This window comes from Syngnathoides biaculeatus, chromosome 9, assembly GCF_019802595.1.
Source record: "Syngnathoides biaculeatus isolate LvHL_M chromosome 9, ASM1980259v1, whole genome shotgun sequence".
Taxonomy (NCBI): Eukaryota; Metazoa; Chordata; class Actinopteri; order Syngnathiformes; family Syngnathidae; genus Syngnathoides; species Syngnathoides biaculeatus.
Genome location: NC_084648.1, coordinates 13,455,382 through 13,474,410, shown reverse-complemented (window position 1 = coordinate 13,474,410; position 19,029 = coordinate 13,455,382). Strand labels below are relative to the sequence as shown.

Below are 19,029 nucleotides of genomic sequence, written 5' to 3'. Positions count from 1 at the left end.
CCTCAAGTTAACATAAGTTACAAAGCACCATATATGTACGTCTTGCTGATCATGTGCCAAAATGTTGTCAGTGTAGCTGGGAGGTGCTCACATGTTTCTCGATGAGGTCGATGCAGGGCTGCAGGTCCAGGCCGAAGTCGATGAAGCTCCAGTCGATTCCCTCCCTCTGGTACTCCTCCTGCTCCAGGATGAACATGGTGTGGTTGAAGAGCTGCTGCAGCTTCTCGTTAGTGTAGTTGATGCAAAGCTGCTCAAACGAATTCAGCTGCAGGGAGAAGAATCAGTTGCGCGACAGTGAGCGTTTCAATCCATGAAATATACAACGTTAAACAAGGAAAATGGCACTTCACCTCAAAGATCTCAAAGCCAGCAATATCCAGGATGCCGATGAAGGAGGCTCCTTGCCTCTTGGTCTTGTCCAGAGCTTTGTTGATCCTCATGACCAACCAGCGGAACATCCGCTCGTACGACGCTTTAGCCAGGGCCTCCACAGCAAATTCGGCCTGCTCCTGAGTTTGAGCCTTCTGGACGTAGTCGCGGCCCACCTGCAGACAGAAAGGACATTTTGAAATCAGGAGGCATCTGGCCATTTTCTATATAATAACAGCATTTAAAAAAAAAAAAAAAAAAAAAAAAAAAAACAGGAGACCTTGATACGTGGCGACAAGATGGCTCGCGTGAAGTCTGTCACGTTGATGCCCAGCAGGTGAGAGACTTTCTGTGCAGCTATGCGGCGAACATTGAAGACATGAGACTTATATTTAGAGACTGCAATAAACGAGAGAGGAAGAGACTTTTAAAAAGCTACCAGTATCATCCGGCATGGACGCCTGGTCCGAGTTCCGCTCTTTCTTGAACGTCATGTTCCCCAACTGCAGCACGGCCGAGACCACCTTCAACAGGCCTGAGGACGACACGCAGAGCACTTTCAAATGCAAATATTCGGCTTTTTCAGCACACTCACCAGTGATGTATTATACGCAATTACTCTAAACCTACAGCCCATTGCCTTTGATTTTATTACATGAAAAAACAAATGTATCTGGAGTACCTTCTTGCCCATCTAATGTAAAACAATTACCGTAATTCCCAACCTACAAGCCGTGACTTTTCTTCAACACGCTTTCAACCCTGCAGTTAATGCAGTGATGTGGCTAATTTGTGCATTTTGTCTAACACCCACAAAAGGGCACTCGAGCGGAAAAGGTAAGAATGAGACCGTATGTGCTGAGGAAGTGACTTTTACCAGCCTAGCGCTGTGCTAGCATGTTGCTGTTGTGCTACTGGCATGTCTCAATGATATTTACCGGTAAGTTTTATTTTAACCAGCCCTGTTAGCGCTAGTTTTAGCGCGGCGCTGGCATTAGCGTTAGCACAACTCTAGCACTAAACTCTACGTGCTGTCTTTGTAAATATCTCATGTTTCAATGTGGGGACTTGCGGCTTTTACACTGCTCCAGTGTATGTATGTACCAAATGGTATTTCCTTTACAAATGTACTCTGTGAGGCTTGTAACCAGGTGCCCTCTGTCGGCCGGGAATTACGATAAATCCTGTTATCATTGGCCTCTTCCTGAAAATAGGACATCAGACCCCATGAAGGGAGTTTCAGACACTCCAATAACAGCACAAAAAGATGTTGCTCATTATTCTTAAGAAATTAGTTCAAGTGGAAAACATGGCTAAATGTGCTATAATACTTTATCCATCATCCTTTTAAAGAAGACATTTGAAACTGTTGAATGTCTCCATCAAACATTGTTTTACTTTTTTTTTTTTTTTCCCTTCAACGTACCAATTCTTTCCTCTTCTGGAACGCTCATGATCTTGAAAGCCTCGATGGTGTCCGAGAACATGTCCCTGTCCTGCTGGCCCGGAATTGTCAAGTTGCCATTCGACAGAAAGCGGTACTTGCTGTAGTCTTCGAGACACAACTCGGCTGCACGGAGAGAATGAAATGGATCAAGTGCGTGATAGCATGACCACATGCAGTTTTACACTGTGATTAAAGCAGATTTGGTGCAGGTGGGGTGGGGCAAGGGCTCACAGCGCAACTTGTCTCCTGCTCCGCTCAGCATGTAATAGAAGATGTGGAAGCTTCGCTCCTCTTTGGCCTGTCTGATTGCCCGAGACTTCTCCAACAGGTCTGGAAACACTTCAGTCAAGGCTAAACCTACGCACCAAAAAAAGCAAAACACCCACACCTTTTATATTCTAAAAAGGTATTTGCCCTGCTTGTGAACACTTAGGCCTACTACACTACTTACTGTATTTAAAGCTAAAGTGTTTTACGGTGGTGCTTGCTGTAAAGTTTGATAACGCATCTTGTTTCTTGTACGATTAGTATTGAAATCTGGGTTAAAATTTGCCTTTTAACAGCCTCGGTTCTCGAACGTCCTCATTTTCAAACAAGCTTTTTTTTTTTTGCTTTTGTTTTCAAGCGAAAATCAGTATATGACATAACGCACCCAGCGCACTTTTGTTATTCTGTATAACGCAGCCTCTGTACACAGACATCTCCCGGTTGTGACTGTTGTTTTTCTTGTTATCGACGACTACCATATTAACCCCCAATCATGGCTCCAAAGAAGCCAAGTTGCTTGTTTAAAGTTATTCTGCACTTTTGTTCATTAAAAAAAAAAAAAAAAAAAAGTTTACAAGGCTGGGGGCCGAGTTGCTACAGATACAGCAATGCGCTCCCAGCCTAGCCTACTCTACTACTAAAGCATACATTTTAAGCAAGAAATAAATATATTTCTTCAATAATTTTATTATATAAAGTATTTCAACTATACATGTATTTCTTATTATCAGGAAAAGCTATGAAAAATGCTTTAGAAAGCCTAATTTGTATTTCTACAATGCAGTTTATTATCAGGAAAAGCTAAAAAAAAAAAAGCCAAATTTTTTAGCCTTGGAATGCATTATTGCTTTTTCCACTCATTGTAATGGGAAACATTGATTCGGTTTTCGAACAAATCAACTTCTTGAACCGTTTTCTGGAACCGATTGTGGGCGAGAACCGAGGCATCGCTGTATTTACAAGTGAAGAAGTGTGCCTCAGTGAGTATTTAAAATTGCTGTATCGGGAACAATTGTCAGCGAGGGCAGTTTGGGACAAAAGGATGCAAGTTTCAATGTTGGCTCCGACAATGTATCCATTCACGTCAAAGTTGATCCTGATGAATTTTCCCTGAGAAAGAAAAAAATGACAATAAAATTAGCAAAAAAAAAAATAAAATTATCTTCAGGAAGACGTACGTGAGCCACACTTACAAATCTAGAGGAGTTATCATTCTTGACGGTCTTGGCGTTACCAAAGGCTTCCAAAATTGGGTTGGCCTGCAGCAGCTGCTTCTCCAGCTCCCCCTGACACATCAGAGAGACGATCGCAACCAGCTCGGGAACATCAATTTAATAAATGAAGCCCCCCCACCCCCCCCAAAAAAAAAGCAAAACCACAGAGTATCATGCAGGTTAGATAACGCACAGCCTCCAACGCCACACCTCCCCAAATCACCCTGATGGAGGAAGTGCAACATTACATTGTGACACACGCGCACGCAAGAAAATATGGCTGCTGGCAAGGGTGAGGCAGGCTGACCTCATGGGTTTCAACTAGTTGGAAATTTATACCTTATATAGAGTATATTGCACAAGTTGACTGCTAAAGTCTGCAGCCTCAACCCCACCCAATTTTGTTACATAAAAATATTTCTATACTTTGAGATACAATCATTGTATCCCTTGAAACAATTTGGGGATTTTATCAGTTATACTTTGAAGGCACAACAGTGTGCATTTCAACATTTTTTTAATAGAACAATTTTTCAGAATGTTCTGTTTGAAAAGACTTAATTCCATTTTTGCGGTCCAATTAAAAATATATATATCATCTTCAACATTTTAACAGGACAAACCTCACTAACTAATGACAATATATGTAAGCATTTTGGGCAATGGAGCGTATTCTGATGGAAAATAGCTATTACCGTAATTTCCAGTCTATAAGCCGTGACATTTTCCACACGCTTTCAACCCTGCGGTTAATGCGGTGATGCAGCTAATTTGTGCATTTTTTCCCCCCCTCTAACGGCCGGAAGGGGGCACTCGAGCGGAAAAGTTAAGAGTGAGACCGGTGGAATATATGTGCCAAGGAAGTGACTTTTACTAGTCCGGCCCTGTTAGCGCTGCGCTAGCATGTTACTGCCGTGTCTCAGTAATTTCTACCAGTATTTATTTTTTTTTAATTTAAAAAAAAAAAAAATAAAAAAAAAAAAATTGGGCGCTGGCATTAGCGTGGCATCGCTAGCGTGGCATCGCTAGCGTTAAACTCTGTGGACCGTCTTTCTTTGTAAATGTCTCGTGTTTCAATGTGGGCACTTGTGGCTTTTACACGGCTGCGGCCTCTGGATGTACGAAATTGTATTTCCTTTGCAAATGTACTGGGTGAGGCTTATAACCAGGTGCTAGCGTTAGCGTGGCGGCACTAGTGTTAAACTCTCTGTGTACCGTCTTTCTTTGTAAATGTCATGTGTTTCAATGTGGCCACTTACGGCTTTTAGACATGTGCAGCTTATATATGTACCAAATGGTATTTCCTTCACAAATGTACTGGGTGAGGTTTGTAACCAGGTGCGCCATTAACCAAAGTACTAAGTGTGTGCGAATATATTTTTCCTCAACTAAGGTGGGGATCGACAAACAGATACATAAGTTTTTGTGCATTCTACGGCCAGCCTATGAAGCACCTTTTTTTAGCATGCCATTTATCCTTGTGCGCAAAAGACAGCAGATGTTATTTATGCGTTAGTTAAGCAGCCTCAAAGCAGTTTGCGGAAGTGAATGTAAATTAATTTAAAAAAAAATACAGTAGCAGAGCTGAAAGTTGTACACTGGAGCAATTTCAATCACTGGCTTTGTCAGATCACAGTCGCTAAATGCCACACAAAAGCTGTTAAGTTTTTTTTTTTTTTTTAACAAAATACAAAGACAACAGAAGGCTCTCGTTTTCAAGGCTTGCATAAACAGACAACCTGCAAATGGAGGCCGATTGACTCACATGTGACAGAACTGTACTGCCCTGGAGAGACAAGGAAAGGGTGAAAGGTGAATTTAACGCTTGATACCATTCTTTAAAAAACAAAAATCAGAGCACACACTTGTGTGACAGACATGCCATGACCTGAAAGAGGAATGTGCTCAGGGAGATTGAATGATTAAAACAAAAAAAACAAAAGAAGAGAAAGAGAAATAGGAAGAAGACTATTGAGACGTTGAAGTTATTTGACAAATTGAATGCAGACCTGATCCTTCTTAGACTTGAAAGACGACGCGACATGGGCCAGATACTGAATGACCTTCTTGGTATTCTCGGTTTTGCCAGCTCCAGACTCGCCGCTGGCAAAAGTTAGCACGTAGTCATTGGTGGAGCGTCACAGAAGAAACAACAAGCAACCGAAACTTTTACGAGTTCAGTGGCAAGGCCGCTACGGACATTCAACACATTCACTGCCATTGATGGGTTTAGGAGTCAAAGATCCGTTTGAACTTGGATGCCTGGCATTGTTAACATTGCTAGGATAAAAGAAACCAATCTATGAACTTGTAGTGCCTTTGAAGAACCAGCAGATAAAGTGACTTACGTGCAAAGGATGGACTGATCTTCTCGATCTAGAAACAAGAAAAAGAAACTTAAAAAAAAAAAAAAATAATAATGCACCGTCACAGCGTTTGATGAAAAGTTGCGCCGTGCAAATTTCCAAGCATGTCTTTACGGAATTCTTTGTGTAGTGCAAATGATAATTCAGCCATTTTCTTTGCCGCTTATCCTCACGAGGGTCACGGGGAGTGCTGGAGCCGATCCCAGCTGTCAACAGGCCGGAGGCGGGGTATACCCTGAAGTCGTTACCAGCCAATCGCAGCCGGACTCACACCTATGGGCAATTTAGAGTGTCCAATTAATGTTGCATGTGGGAGGAAATCAGAGTGCCCGGAGAAAAACCAAACAGGCATGGGGGGGACATTAAAACTCCACACAGGCGGGGCCGGTGTGACTGTCTGAGCACTCCAGCGTGCTGAAAAGTCTCCTTGTGATGAATGCGCATGTGTCACTAAAAGGGGGACTCTGGGTATGTACTGGGAAATCTCCCGGTCTCGTAGTTCCCCTTCAGCTACATAGAGGGAGCCAACATATAGTATGTTACAACCTAACCCTAAAAGTTGATTTAAAAAAAAAATATATACACATAGAGGTATGTTTGCTGTGTTCGTCTTTCTTATACGTCCATAGCGAACATGAACACTCGGCGACAAGTTGCCGAATGGCACGTGTTGAAGCACGGATGGGGAAGTTTCAGAATGGTCGGAAGTTTACAAAATATACGCGCTAATCACAAGGAGACTTTTCAGCACCGGGAACGCTCAGACCGTCACACCGGGATTGAACCCGGGACCTCACTGGGAACTGTGAGGCCAACGCTTTACCAGCTAATAACAGCCTTCCCCAAACCGTTCCCACAAAGATGGAACCATACAGTCGTCTCAAATGTCTTGGAATTCAGATTCAGGGTGAATAAAGGATCAAGTCAAAACCCTGAAGGAATTTGTCTCTTCCTACAAGAAGAGGCAAAACCCAAATTTGTACTCGGAATGCACAATTACAGTGAATGTAAAACAGTTCCAGGTCACTGTTTACCGTTTTTGATTTGAGTTGAACATTTCCACATCCGAATATTTATGAATTACGAGACATGTGCGCATCTGTACCCTGCATCATGCTCCTGTAGGCCGTGTCGGTGATGGCGTAGATGTGAGGCGGCATCTCGTGCCGCTTCTTGCCCTTGTACATGTTGATGATGTCCTCAGAGTAGATGGGCAGGTGCTTGTACGGGTTGACCACCACGCAGAAGAGGCCCGAGTAGGTCTAACATGGTGGAGCAAGATTTAAAAAAAATTAAATAAATGAATAAAAATTAAAAAAAAAAAAAATAGGCATTGAAAAGCACTCAAGGTGTTGCAACCGTTCGGTGTCCCGACTCACGTAGATGAGTCCGGAGTAGTAGCGTTCTTTGAGGTTGTGCAGCACGGAGGCTTCGTTGAGGCAGGTGAGCTCGGCCATGTCCTCCACCTTGTTGAACTTGGGCGGGTTCATCTTCTGGATGTCGTCCTTGTTGACTTTCACCTGAAATTTGAAGCGTGTCACAGAAGCTTCCACCGCCAGCGTCTCTCACACTCTCTGTCGGCTTTTACCTTTTTGCCCGAGTCGACGAGCTCCACCAGGCACTCGTCGCCCAGCTCCTCTTTGACCGAGCCGGCCTCGAAGCCCAGCTTCTCCGAGGGCACCCACACCTGTTTCTTGGTGGCCCAGTCGGCCTGAGCCAGCGGGTCGCTCATCCCGCCGCGGTCCCCGTACAGAAACTTGTCTGCGTCACTCATGGCTGTAAGGTCAAGAAACATTTTGACACTTAAAATATAAAAAGCACAAAAGCTAGTCAGCGGTTTTGAAATCAAATCAAAAGGGTCCAGCTCAAGTTCTCTGATATAAATCTGACTGGCCAAAACATGAGCACTACCTGCACAATCCGATGAAATTCAACATGAAAACTTCAAAAGAAAAAGTGGTCGTTTTCATATTACAAAAATGTAAAATTGAGTCGCTTGAAAAACATTCCATGGCCACAAAATAATCTTGCAGTGTCTATAAAAGTCAAAGCAAGAGGTAACTTGGTAAACTACTTTAGACCCATCAATCCATCAATTGTCTTTGCTGCTTATCCTCATGAGGGTCGCGGGAGTACTGGAGCCTATCCCAGCTGTCCACGGGTAGGAGATGGAGTCTGAACTAGTTGCCAGCTAATCGCGGTCGCGCTCACAACTCACACCTATGGGCAATTTAGAGTGTCCAATTAATGTTGCGTGTTTTTGGGATGTGGGAGGAAACCGGAGTGCCCGGAGAAAAGCCACACAGGCACGGGGAGAACACGGTAGCATAGCGCTAACAGGGCGGGTTAAAAAACAAACAAAAAAAAAACCCCATACATAAATCACAGACGAGGTGCTGACAGGGCCAGTTTAAAAAACAAACATACCGATAAAAATCACAGACACGGCAGTAACACGCTAGCACAGCGCTAGTTGGGGGAAAAAAAAAAAAGACATACTGGTAAAAATCACTTCCTCTGCACATATATTCCACCGGTCTCACTCTTACCTTTTCCGCTCGAGTGCCGCCTTGTGGCCTTTATAAGAAAATGCACAAATTAACCGCAGGGTTGAAAGCATTTGAAAAATAGGCCGGAAATGACAGTATTTATATATTGGAATGTAATAACTACGTCCAAATCAAATGCAGGGGATCCGCTCTGCTTGCTGCTCCACCCAAAAAAGATTTTAGCTCTTGTAATGTACAGTTGGAGCTAATTCAGTGGGCGGGTGGGGAGTGCATGATACAGTAGATGGTTCAATAAAAAATAAAAAGATGGTCGGCATATCAAATGACAAATTTCCACAGAAATCATTGAGAGTTTTCACGTAATCTCGCCGCCAAACAATGACGGGAAGCAACAAGCGAACTGTAATCTGATGACTGTCATCGCCTTTGAAGGGTTGCCAAATTTGTGGTGGACGTGTCATCAGCAGTGTGGCGCCGAGTGCTTTTTAAACGCCGTCAACGCCCCCCCCCCCTCCCCCACACAATCTAAGGGCAGGAGAACATTACATTTTTCAATTTTGTTTAAAGCCATTTAAATTGGTCAATTAATTGTCATACGAGTGCAAAAATAAAAGCCAGTGATTTGTTTCTTGATACATTATACAATTGAAACCGTACAAAAACTGAAAATTGAAGCCTCATTTTATATTCTTTTCCCCCCCAAAATCAAATTTGAAAGTTAAAAGTATTTTTTAAAAACGTTATTGCTTAATGTTCACACAGTTCACAAAAGCAACTTTGATTTATTTTCACTTAAGAGGGAACTTAAAATAAAAAAAAGGTATAAATGGAAAGCACAGTTTGTATTGCAGCTCCAAATCTAATACCTTTTTAAAAAGTTAACCATTTAAAAAAAAAAAAAAAAAAAAAACAGGAAAAAAAAAAGCCTTTAATTTTGGGCATGCGTCACCAAAACAGGACAATATTGAGCCAGCAGCCTCTGTTGAAGAATATGAGAGAAGAGCTACGCAAGCAAAATGGTGAGAAAATATATATATACACACACACGTGAAAATGGGGGGGGGGGGGAATGGAAATTTGATGACTGGAAATAGAATGGCTTCCACCTCCCCCTACTAAACATCCACGAGACAAAATTCTGAGAATTTCACAAATTTTCCAAGTCTTGTTTGTTGCACATTATTTAGCAGTTGTTTACCGGGCATCTCCAATGCCAGAAAAGAAGGGAAAAGGGGGCGGGGGGCGGGGGGTGGGGGTCTTCTCCAGGTCCCGACGGAGAGACGCATTGTACTCAGGAATGTCGGGAAAAAACAGGCCCGGGCAAGGAGAGAAATGTCATTTCTCGCTCTTGGGACACGCCCAACCTTCGTCAAGCGAGGAGAAACGAGAACGTGCAAAAAATGTAGACCGGAGCCGACATTGCGACCCGCATCTTCGGAACTGTGAAGCGGACGCGTCTGAAAAAAGGTCCAAAGTACCAAATATGAACGCATTTCCTCATCTACTGGTCACCACCTACTTTGAAAGGCATCTAAATGTATTCCCCTTTTAATAAAAATAAAATCACTTCATAAAAGTTACTCATAACACGTCACGAAGGTGCTGAGCCCATCTGAACTTTGTTACCGACCAAAACAGCAGCACTCAAAGTACACATTTGCCGATTTTGTGTTAACGTTGAGCTAGCAGACTGTCATAAAACAAGGCGCGCCGGTAAAATACACGTTGTGCATTTCTTGACTTTATGTTTCGTAGTTTTAGTCATTAAATTGTATTCTATACTTACATAGTTGTGACCTTCACTGCTGCCATTTAGCAAAACAGTAATTGGAGCATAACGTCAAGTTCTGGGTCACAAGAAAGAGCCCAAAAATTTTAAGAAAGAAATTAAAGATAATGAAAAAATATGAAGGGACTTGAAAATCCAAGTACTGTACTAGGATATACAGGAATATGACTTTTTGATTAGGAAAAGCATTTTTTTTCCCCATTTTTAACAGCTGCACAATACGGCATATTATTTGGAGCGTCGACGTCGCAATGTACTTGTGAGCGTTAGTGACATCACAGATCCTGCGATGTTCAAAAGAACACATACGGAAAAAAAAAAAATTTCACATTTATAAAATAGATGAGGCACGGTGGTGCAGCTGGTAAAGCGCTGGCCTCACAGTTGTGGAGGTCACAGGTTCGATCCCGCCCCCGCCTGTGTGGAGTACATGTTCCCCCTGTGCCTGCGTGGGTTTTCTGCGGACACTCAGGTTTCCTTCCACACCCCAAAACATTAATTGGTCACTCTAAATTGCCACTAGGTGTGATTGTGAGTGCAGCCGTTTGTCTCGATGTGCCCTGCGATCGGCTGGCGACCAGTTCAGGGTGTACCCTGCCTCTTGTCCATTGACAGCTGGGATAGGCTCCAGGCTCTTCCCGCGACCCTCGTGAGGATAAGCGGCAAAGAAAATGGAATGGATGGATAATGTCGTCCCCCCCATTATAGTGACATTGTACTTTGCAATATTTGCCCAAATCAAAGTTTCAAATTTTAAAGTTGCTGATGCATGATAGGAGAAACAGGGTGTGTGTGTGTGTGTGTGTGTAGTCGTCGCAGGAGCAGCAGTGGCAACAAAGGATAAAAGGATCAGGTCGACGGTCATCTGTCTACCTCCTAAGTTCGTTATGTGCTCAGACGCATGAACAATCAGTGGAGGAGGAGGAGGAAGAGAGGCGGCCGCCACGATTTCGCCAAATCACGCCTCACAAAGTCCAGGAATCCACTCAGAAACGAGGCGAGGTCAGCAACCCGAGCGAACAGTGAGGGTCGGAGGGCGTCGGCTCGGGAAGCAAAAACGGCCGTTTGATTGCCATTCTCAAACATGCGGCGGCTCCACATTGCGTTGCCCTCCCCTTTGATGAATTGATTCGCATTCTTTGCGGCCCGCTCGTGGGTGTCCGAAGTTTTGGGTCCAACAGTGTGCACGTTTAAGGATTGACATGCTCAAGAGGGCCTTATCATCGGCAACCCTTGGACTGTCGAAAAGTGTTTAAGCGAGCAATATTTTGTGAGGTTCCCCCCATGATCATTTGTTTCGCCGGTGGGGGGTGTCCTCGGAGGAGTGTTGAGTTTTTACCATTTTATTTTTCCCCCACTGTCACTCCCTATGCTTTTAAATTTAATTATGAAAAAAAGTGAATTTAATTCAGCCCTACTTATGTCAAACAGTTCCTCTCTACCAAATTGAATATATATATATATATATATATATATATATATATATATATAAATAAACATGGGCGGGGCAATTGGAACACCAAATATGGTTCATCACCCAATTTAAGTTAAAGTGAATTATATTTTCAAAAATAATATGTGAGCGCCACTAAAGTGACCAAATATGCTTCCTTAACCTTTTAAATTGATAACATTTTATGTTGAGAGGGGAACGAGTGTTTGAATCAATTTCTTCACTTAAGTACCTGAAACAAGTACAGTTACTTTTGGAACTCCCCTTAAAGAAATCAAACATGGCCTCAACCTGTTAAAATTATATAAAATTTTATTTTGAAGTACATCATTTTACCATTATGAACTAAAAGCCTGCAAATCTGTCAGTGTTGAGTCCTATTTTTTTTAAAACCACATAACCAGAGATGCTACATTTCCCAATTCAAAACTACTTAAAGTTAAATATTTTATAACATCATAAATTTGGCAGAAATCAAGGCATAGTTTCCATTGGTATTTTTCAATGCCAGAAGGAGATTCTAGAAATAAAATCAAATTATCAAAACGCCACAAGGAGGAGGATTAGGACCACTTTCTTGACATATTTAACATTTAATTGGATGCAAGAAAAACTTCAGGATCCTCAGCGTACATGCGATGGTGTGTGTGCTATAAAATATTTGCAACTAATCAGCGCTTTAAAAAAAATACATGCTAATAATCTAACCAAGCACACAAAAGCAGAGCCCAACAGATTTTTTTTTTTTAAATGTGACCATGCAAATAAATATTTTCCCACAGAAAATTGGGATTTTTTTGGGGTCGCCGTGTTGAATTCTTGATGACTTTACTGGTCAATATCAAACAAGCTTGCATGATAACTTCAAAAGCACTTCTTTCCTTACATGACCTCACAAAGACTCGTCCTTTCTTCTGTATTGCCCTTGCAAGTTTTTTTTTTCAACAAAGAAAGAAAGAAAAAAAGGGGGATGCAATAATATACCGAAATATGGTCGTAAAGTGATGCTAATTTTAGCACTGTAGCACAAATTTTGTTAAGTTTGAGGGCGCAACGAGTGCGCATGCGCAACAATTCGAGCCTCCTGATGAACAACACCTGCGTCGCCACTTTTTAAAACTTTTTATTAATCATAACCGTCAAAACTGTATACGAGGATAAAAGACCAAATAGTAATAATGAGAAAAAATAAGCAGACATACCTGCTTTTTGAGCCATGGCAGTAGGCACTGGAGGTTCGAGCGGATCGGAGTCTTCTTGGTGTCCGTGTTCGAGGCAGTCAAAAGTCGGGCCGCTGAAAGGACGGCGTCGCTTCTCCTCTCGGCTCTGCGCGGAGGACCGACGCTGTGCAGCCCTTTCCGCCCGCAACACTTTTATTTTTTCCCAGCAGGTGAGTTGAAAGCGACGCCCACTTTTTTTTTCTTGTTTTTTTTTTTTTTGTGTGTGTGTCACCACCGCCTCTTTCGGCTTTCCGGCTGCGTTCAGGAGCTGCACGGAAAAATCCCGAGTAGTGTAGCAACCGCTTAAAAACACAAGAGGAAGTTGTCTTAAAAGAAAAACAACGGAAAAATAAAGTAAATAATCGTGTATATAGATGTTATGTGTCTCAAAAGAGATCAATGGTCACTCAGCTGTTGTAGTTATATTTATCCCGCGGGTAAGTGAACGCCACGGGCCGCGTTTCACCACCTCTACTCAAAGACTTGCGTTGCGTTGAAGATGCTCGTAAAATCCGATGTTAAAAGTTTTTTTTTTTCATTTCAAACAATTACCAAACGTACAACTATTTGCATATCAAATATAGCTCTTCTCTAAAACATATCGAGGATATCTTTTTATTTTTTATTATTTTGGAGGGTCGCAGTTAAGTCCTATTTAACCACCAACACCTAAGCTTGAGGGAGTTGCGTTTAAGAGCTGCTGGTTAATTCGATTGAACTCATCCGGCGTAAAAATTGTGCCAAACATATGTGCGTTCATCTGAGATGACACGCTGTGGCGACCCCGAAAGGGACAAGCCGAAAGAAACTTACTTATATTTCAGTTATCCATCTATCCATTTCCTAAGCCGCTTATCCTAACGAGGGTCGCAGGGAGTACCGGAGCCTATCCCAGCTCTAAATGGGCAATAGGCGGGCTCCACCCGGAACTGTCCATCCATCCATCCATCCATCCATCCATCCATCCATTTTCTTAGCCGCGTATCCTCATAAGGGTAGCGGGGAGTCCTGGAGGCAATCCCAGCTGTCAACGGGCAGGGTACACCCTGAACTGGTTGCCAGGCAATCGCAGGTCACATTGAGACAAACAGCCGCACTCACAATCACACCGAGGGGCAATTTAGTGTCCAATTAATGTTGCATGTTTTTGGGATGTGGGAAGGGAACCGGAGTGCCCGGAGAAAACCCACGCAAGCGCGGGAAGAACATGCAAACTCCACACAGGTGGGGCGGGGATCGAATCCGGGACCTCAGAACTGTAAGCCCAATGCTTTCCAGCGGATCCACCATGCCGCCATATTTCTGTTATATGCATTAAAATGTATTTGGTGTCTATCGTATAGCTAGTATGTCAACAATCTCAAAATGTGAAATATGTTATTGTCGAAAATATACAAATGATGCAATAGTTTCTAATATTATGAGCGTTTAATGCTTTCTGGCTTTTTTTTCCCACAGGTTTTCCTTCTTGCACGGCGGGCCCGACCAAACGCCCTCACGCAGGGTCACAGCCGGCCCGCGGTCCGCAGGTTTCCCGGCCCTGATCCCGGGAGGCAAGGGGGTGGTTTTCGTGCGGGTCGGAATGCAGCAACTCGCCCGTACCTGCAACCGGAGCGAGCTGCGGTGCAACTATGAACACAAATAGGTTAGATGGGAGGCCAAAGTAGCAAAATGCAATATTGTCATGTTTGGATTCAGGACCAAATTTTGTGAGCCATATTTGTTGTTGTTGTTTTTTGTTTTTTCCTAAGTGCTGACGGATGACCCTGTTCCTTTGCGGAGTAGTATATAATAAAAGCATGTAAATAAAAAAAAAATAAGGGATTTAAAATACGTTCTGAGTGTTGCATGTAAACCTTTGTTTTACTATTTTTTTTAAATGTACAACAAACAAATTCAACTTTTTTTAATTATTTGGAGACGTAAAATATTTGACTATTTATTTCATTGTATCTTATCTACAGTTAATAATCAGTTACTTTAAAAAAATGAGTTTTTCTTTTTGTGTTACATTGAATAAATTATCCATCCATTTTCTCAGCCACTTATCCTCACGAGGGTCACGGGGAGTGCTGGAGCCTATTCCAGCTGTCAACGGGCAGGAGGCGGGGTACACCCTGAACTGGCTGCCAGCCAATCACAGGGCAAATGGAGACAAATACCCGCACTCACAATCACACCTACGGGCAATTTAGAGTGTCCAATGAATGCAAGTTTTTGGGATGTGGGAGGAAAGCGGAGTGCCCACCCGGAGAAAAGGCACGAAGGCACGGGGAGAACATGCAAACTCCACACAGGTGGGGCCGGGATCGAACCCGAGACCTCAGATCTGTGAGCCCAACGTTTTTACCAGCTTGTACTATTTATGGTAGTATTTACAATAAACTGAACTTTAATACATTTTGAAAAAATACATAATTACATATACACGTAAATCTGTGAATTGTACGAATTGCACAGTTGATCTAAACCTAAATCTATCTGAAAAAAATGTTTTAAAAATATCATTTTAATTTTGTTTCCCAAAAAGTTACAGTAAATAAATTAACCCATTATTTCATCTGAAAAATAAAAAGAAAAAAAATAAAATCCATAAGTCAAATGGCTTCTTTGGCTACATTTCCCCTTTTATTGACAACAGTCACATACGGGGGTCATTTTTTATTTTGATTTTTTAGCTGCAAGGCGGCACTGTGGGGCAGCTGGTAAAAGCGTTGGCCTCACAGTTCTGAGGTTCCGGGTTCAATCCCGGGCCCGCCTGTGTGGAGTTTGCATGTCCTTCCCGTGCCTGCGTGCCTTTTCTCCGGGTGGGCACTCCGCTTTCCTCCCACATCCCAAAAACCTGCAGCATTAATTGGACACTCTAAATTGCCCCTAGGTGTGATTGTGAGTGCGGGTATTTGTCTCCATTTGCCCTGCGATTGGCTGGCGACCAGTTCAGGGTGTACCCCGCCTCCTGCCCATTGACAGCTGGGATAGGCTCCAGCACTCCCCGCGACCCTTATGAGGATAAGCAGCTAAGAAAACAGGAGGATTGATTTTTTTTTTAGCTGCTAAACAAGGTGAAAATGAATCAGATGGGATTTCGCTGGCATTCCAATTGCATTTTGTCCAAACAGGTGAGGAAGGAAGCGTCTCCCTGCTCTCCACCAATCGGCTTTGGCCTTCAATCCCTACCATATATGGTCAGACCAGCATGAACAAAAGTGGCAGAGAAGAAGAAGGTGGGGTCTATATTTGTGATTTTTTTTTTAAAAAATTCTCCTGCTACTGCTGGGGTGTAAAATATCTCTTCAGTCTCTCATTAAATTGTGGCCCAGCAGAAGAAGGTGGAAGTCGAGCGCACGAGCGGCGTGTCGCAACACGACAGGAAGACGTCAAAAACACATTTTGACGCGTCGTGTGTGTGCAGGCAATGTTTTAAGTCACATTTTGATATTGTGTCATGTAACAGAGGAATTTAAGGTGGAGGTGGGACTGCATCAGGGATCAGGTCTGAGCCCCTTCCTGTTTGCAGTGGTAATGGATAGGCTGACAGATGAGGTTAGACTGGAATCCCCTTGGACCATGATGTTCGCAGATGATATTGTCATATGCAGTGAAAGCAGGGAGCATGCAGAGGAACAATTGGAAAGATGGAGACATGCACTGGAAAGGAGAGGAATGAAGATTAGCCGAAGTAAAACAGAATATATGTGCGTGAATGAGAGGGGTGGAGGGGGAAGAGTGAGGCTACAGGGAGAAGAGATAGCGAGGGTGGACGACTTCAAATACTGTACTTGGGGTCAACAATACAGAGCAATGGAGAGTGTGGTAAGGAAGTGAAGAAACAGGTCCAAGCGGGTTGGAACAGCTGGCGAAAGGTGTCTGGTGTGTTATGTGACAGAAGAGTGTCTGCTAGGATGAAGGGCAAAGTTTACAAAACAGTGGTGAGGCCGGCCATGATGTACGGATTAGAGACGGTGGCACTGAAGAGACAACAGGAAGTAGAACTGGAGGTGGCAGAAATGAAGATGTTGAGGTTCTCGCTCGGAGTGACCAGGTTGGATAGGATTAGAAATGAGCTCATTAGAGGGACAGCCAAAGCTGGATGTTTTGGAGACAAGATTCGAGAGAGCAGACTTCGATGGTTTGGACATGTTCAGAGGCGAGAGAGAGAGTGAGTATATTGGTAGAAGGATGCTGAGGATGGAGCTCCCAGGCAAAAGAGCGAGAGGAAGACCAAAGAGAAGGTTTATGGATGTGGTGAGGGAGGACATGAGGGCAGTTGGGGTTAGAGAGGAAGATGCACGAGATAGGCTCAGATGGGAAAAGATGACACGCTGTGGCGACCCCTAACGGGACAAGCCGAAAGGAAAAGAAGAAGAATCACGCCCATATATGCCAGTGGTCAATAAAAGGGGAAACGTAGCGACAGAAGCCATTTGATTTATGGATTTGATTTTTTTTTTCCAGATGAAAAAATTGGTTCATTTATTTAGTGTTACTTTTTGAGAAACAATTTAAATATTAAAAAAATATGTACATTTACAGTAATTTTAAATTAATTGTACAATTCACAGATTTACATGTGCATTTAATTGTGTAATTTTTAAAAAGTTTATTAAAGTTCAGTTTATTGTAAATACGACCATAAATAGTACAACAAACAATTCTACATAACAGTTAACATTTGTTTGAATACAGTAAGTGGTTAATTTATTACATTTTTTTAAGTGATTATTAACTGTAAATAAAATACAATGAAATAAATAGTGAAACATTTTACATCTACAAATTATTTGATTAAAAAAACATAATATTTAAATTATATTTATATATAAAGCTTTAATTTGTTTATTGGACATTTTTTTTTAAATAGTAAAACAAAGGTTTACATAGCCTACATGCAACATTCTAAACATATTTTAAATCGCATATTTTTTTTTATTTACATGCTTTTACTTTCTACTACTTCCTTCACCTCATCTGCGGAGGAACCGGGTCATCTGTCAGCACTTATTAAAAAAAAATATCCTGAATCCAAACATGACATTTGACATTGTGTAATGTCAAAATTAGTGCTTTATTGAGTAGCGCATATTTTAATTGAATTGATTTTATTCCTGCCACTCCTAGCTACTCTGCAAGTTTTCAAACTAGCAACATTTGAATTTAGCCTCATTTCAGTCCCGCCCCCCGCGCGCGTCTGTACAAAGAAACTGACCTCTTAGTGTCTATTCTCGTCCTGCCGTGCCAATTTTTTTAAATGATAATCGTAGATGAATTAGAGGGATTGGAAGGGGCCAGAGTTGGATGTTTTTTCCGTCGATGATTTTGAGATTATTTTTGGCTGGCGTGTGGGGAGAGAGCGCCGTGAGCCCCCCCCCCCCCGTGGCGAGCGCGCCGAAAACCCGCTGAAGAGCACTGAGGTGGTCGAAGCGGATCATCAGTGCGGCACTAAGTGTGGAGAACCCCGGCGATCAAACTCTTGTGAGGAATAAAAGTCGAAACTAGGCGTCGAAGGACAATCTAGCGAACGCCGTGACATGGACCAATCAAAGCCGAGTGGTTTTCAAAGGACATTTTGGGCATTTCCCAACCAAAGTGATCACGGGAACCCGATAAAATGCCAACAAAGACCACGTTTAAATACAAATCAGCCCGTTAACGTAAAGTAGCATCTTGAATTTTGTCAAGCGAGATGACACGCGCACCGCCCCTCGCACGCGGCGTCGGCTGGAGCATGCCGCCGGCCGTCATCCTGTTGGCTCATTTTGCGGCGCCTCGGGGCAACAGTCTTCTTGCGCCATCTCGCATGTGACTTCCTGTTTTGCAGCGCAATGGCACGCGGGCACCGCGTGAGCTCGAGTCAAGACGACAGGGGGAAAAAAAGTATGCAGACAATCTGGGTTTTGGCTAGTTATAGACATAAGTGCATAAAGCAGAGGTGTCAAACTCATTTTTGTCGCGGGCCACATCGTTGTTCCAGATTTCCTCAGAGGCCCGTTGATAACTGTAAAACTAAAGTCTTTAATTGCCTCATCTTATTTCCACACGGAATTTCTGAACTAGTAAATCAAGAGGAACTGATTTTTCGATCATTATCCATGTCCATTATCCAAAACCAAGGAGTGGCTCCGTAAGAAGCATATCAAAGTTCTGGCGTGGCCTAGCCAGTCTCCAGACCTAAACCCAATGGAAAATCTTTGGAAGGACCTGAAACTCCGTGTTTCTAAGAGAAAGCCCAGAAAGCTGTCTGATCTAGAGAAGATCCGTGTAGAGGAGTGGGCCAAAATCCCTTCTGCAGTGTGTGCAAACCTGGTGAACAACTACAGGAAATGTTTGACCTCTGTAATTGCAAACAAAGGCTACTGTACCAAATATTAACATTGGTTTTCTCAGGTGTTCAAAT

The 19,029-nt window shown here is 42.8% G+C and overlaps 1 protein-coding gene and 1 long non-coding RNA gene across 3 annotated transcripts in view; one reads left to right on the top strand and one right to left on the bottom strand.

Annotated features, from left to right (window-relative positions):
* LOC133506726 (myosin-9-like) overlaps positions 1-12,784 on the bottom strand; it is a 28,223-nt gene extending 15,439 nt beyond the window's left edge. Inside the window, exons 1-15 of one of the 2 annotated variants that reach the window (XM_061831136.1) lie at positions 12,618-12,784; positions 7,252-7,439; positions 7,043-7,183; positions 6,769-6,925; positions 5,646-5,673; positions 5,307-5,400; positions 5,063-5,083; positions 3,277-3,369; positions 3,130-3,193; positions 2,048-2,146; positions 1,796-1,939; positions 809-904; positions 650-726; positions 351-545; positions 92-265 (exon numbers count right to left, since the gene is read on the bottom strand). In XM_061831136.1, the coding sequence (XP_061687120.1) occupies positions 92-265; positions 351-545; positions 650-726; positions 809-904; positions 1,796-1,939; positions 2,048-2,146; positions 3,130-3,193; positions 3,277-3,369; positions 5,063-5,083; positions 5,307-5,400; positions 5,646-5,673; positions 6,769-6,925; positions 7,043-7,183; positions 7,252-7,439; positions 12,618-12,633 (1,587 nt within the window). In that variant the 5' untranslated portion in view covers positions 12,634-12,784. The remainder of the gene's footprint in view (positions 1-91; positions 266-350; positions 546-649; positions 727-808; positions 905-1,795; positions 1,940-2,047; positions 2,147-3,129; positions 3,194-3,276; positions 3,370-5,062; positions 5,084-5,306; positions 5,401-5,645; positions 5,674-6,768; positions 6,926-7,042; positions 7,184-7,251; positions 7,440-12,617) is intronic. The other variant, XM_061831137.1, reaches the window with a different exon arrangement.
* Positions 12,672-16,329, top strand: LOC133506727 (uncharacterized). The gene is made up of 3 exons (XR_009796589.1): positions 12,672-12,805; positions 14,094-14,280; positions 15,755-16,329. It is a non-coding gene; the product is annotated as an uncharacterized LOC133506727 (long non-coding RNA).
* The last annotated feature ends 2,700 nt before the right edge of the window (positions 16,330-19,029 follow it).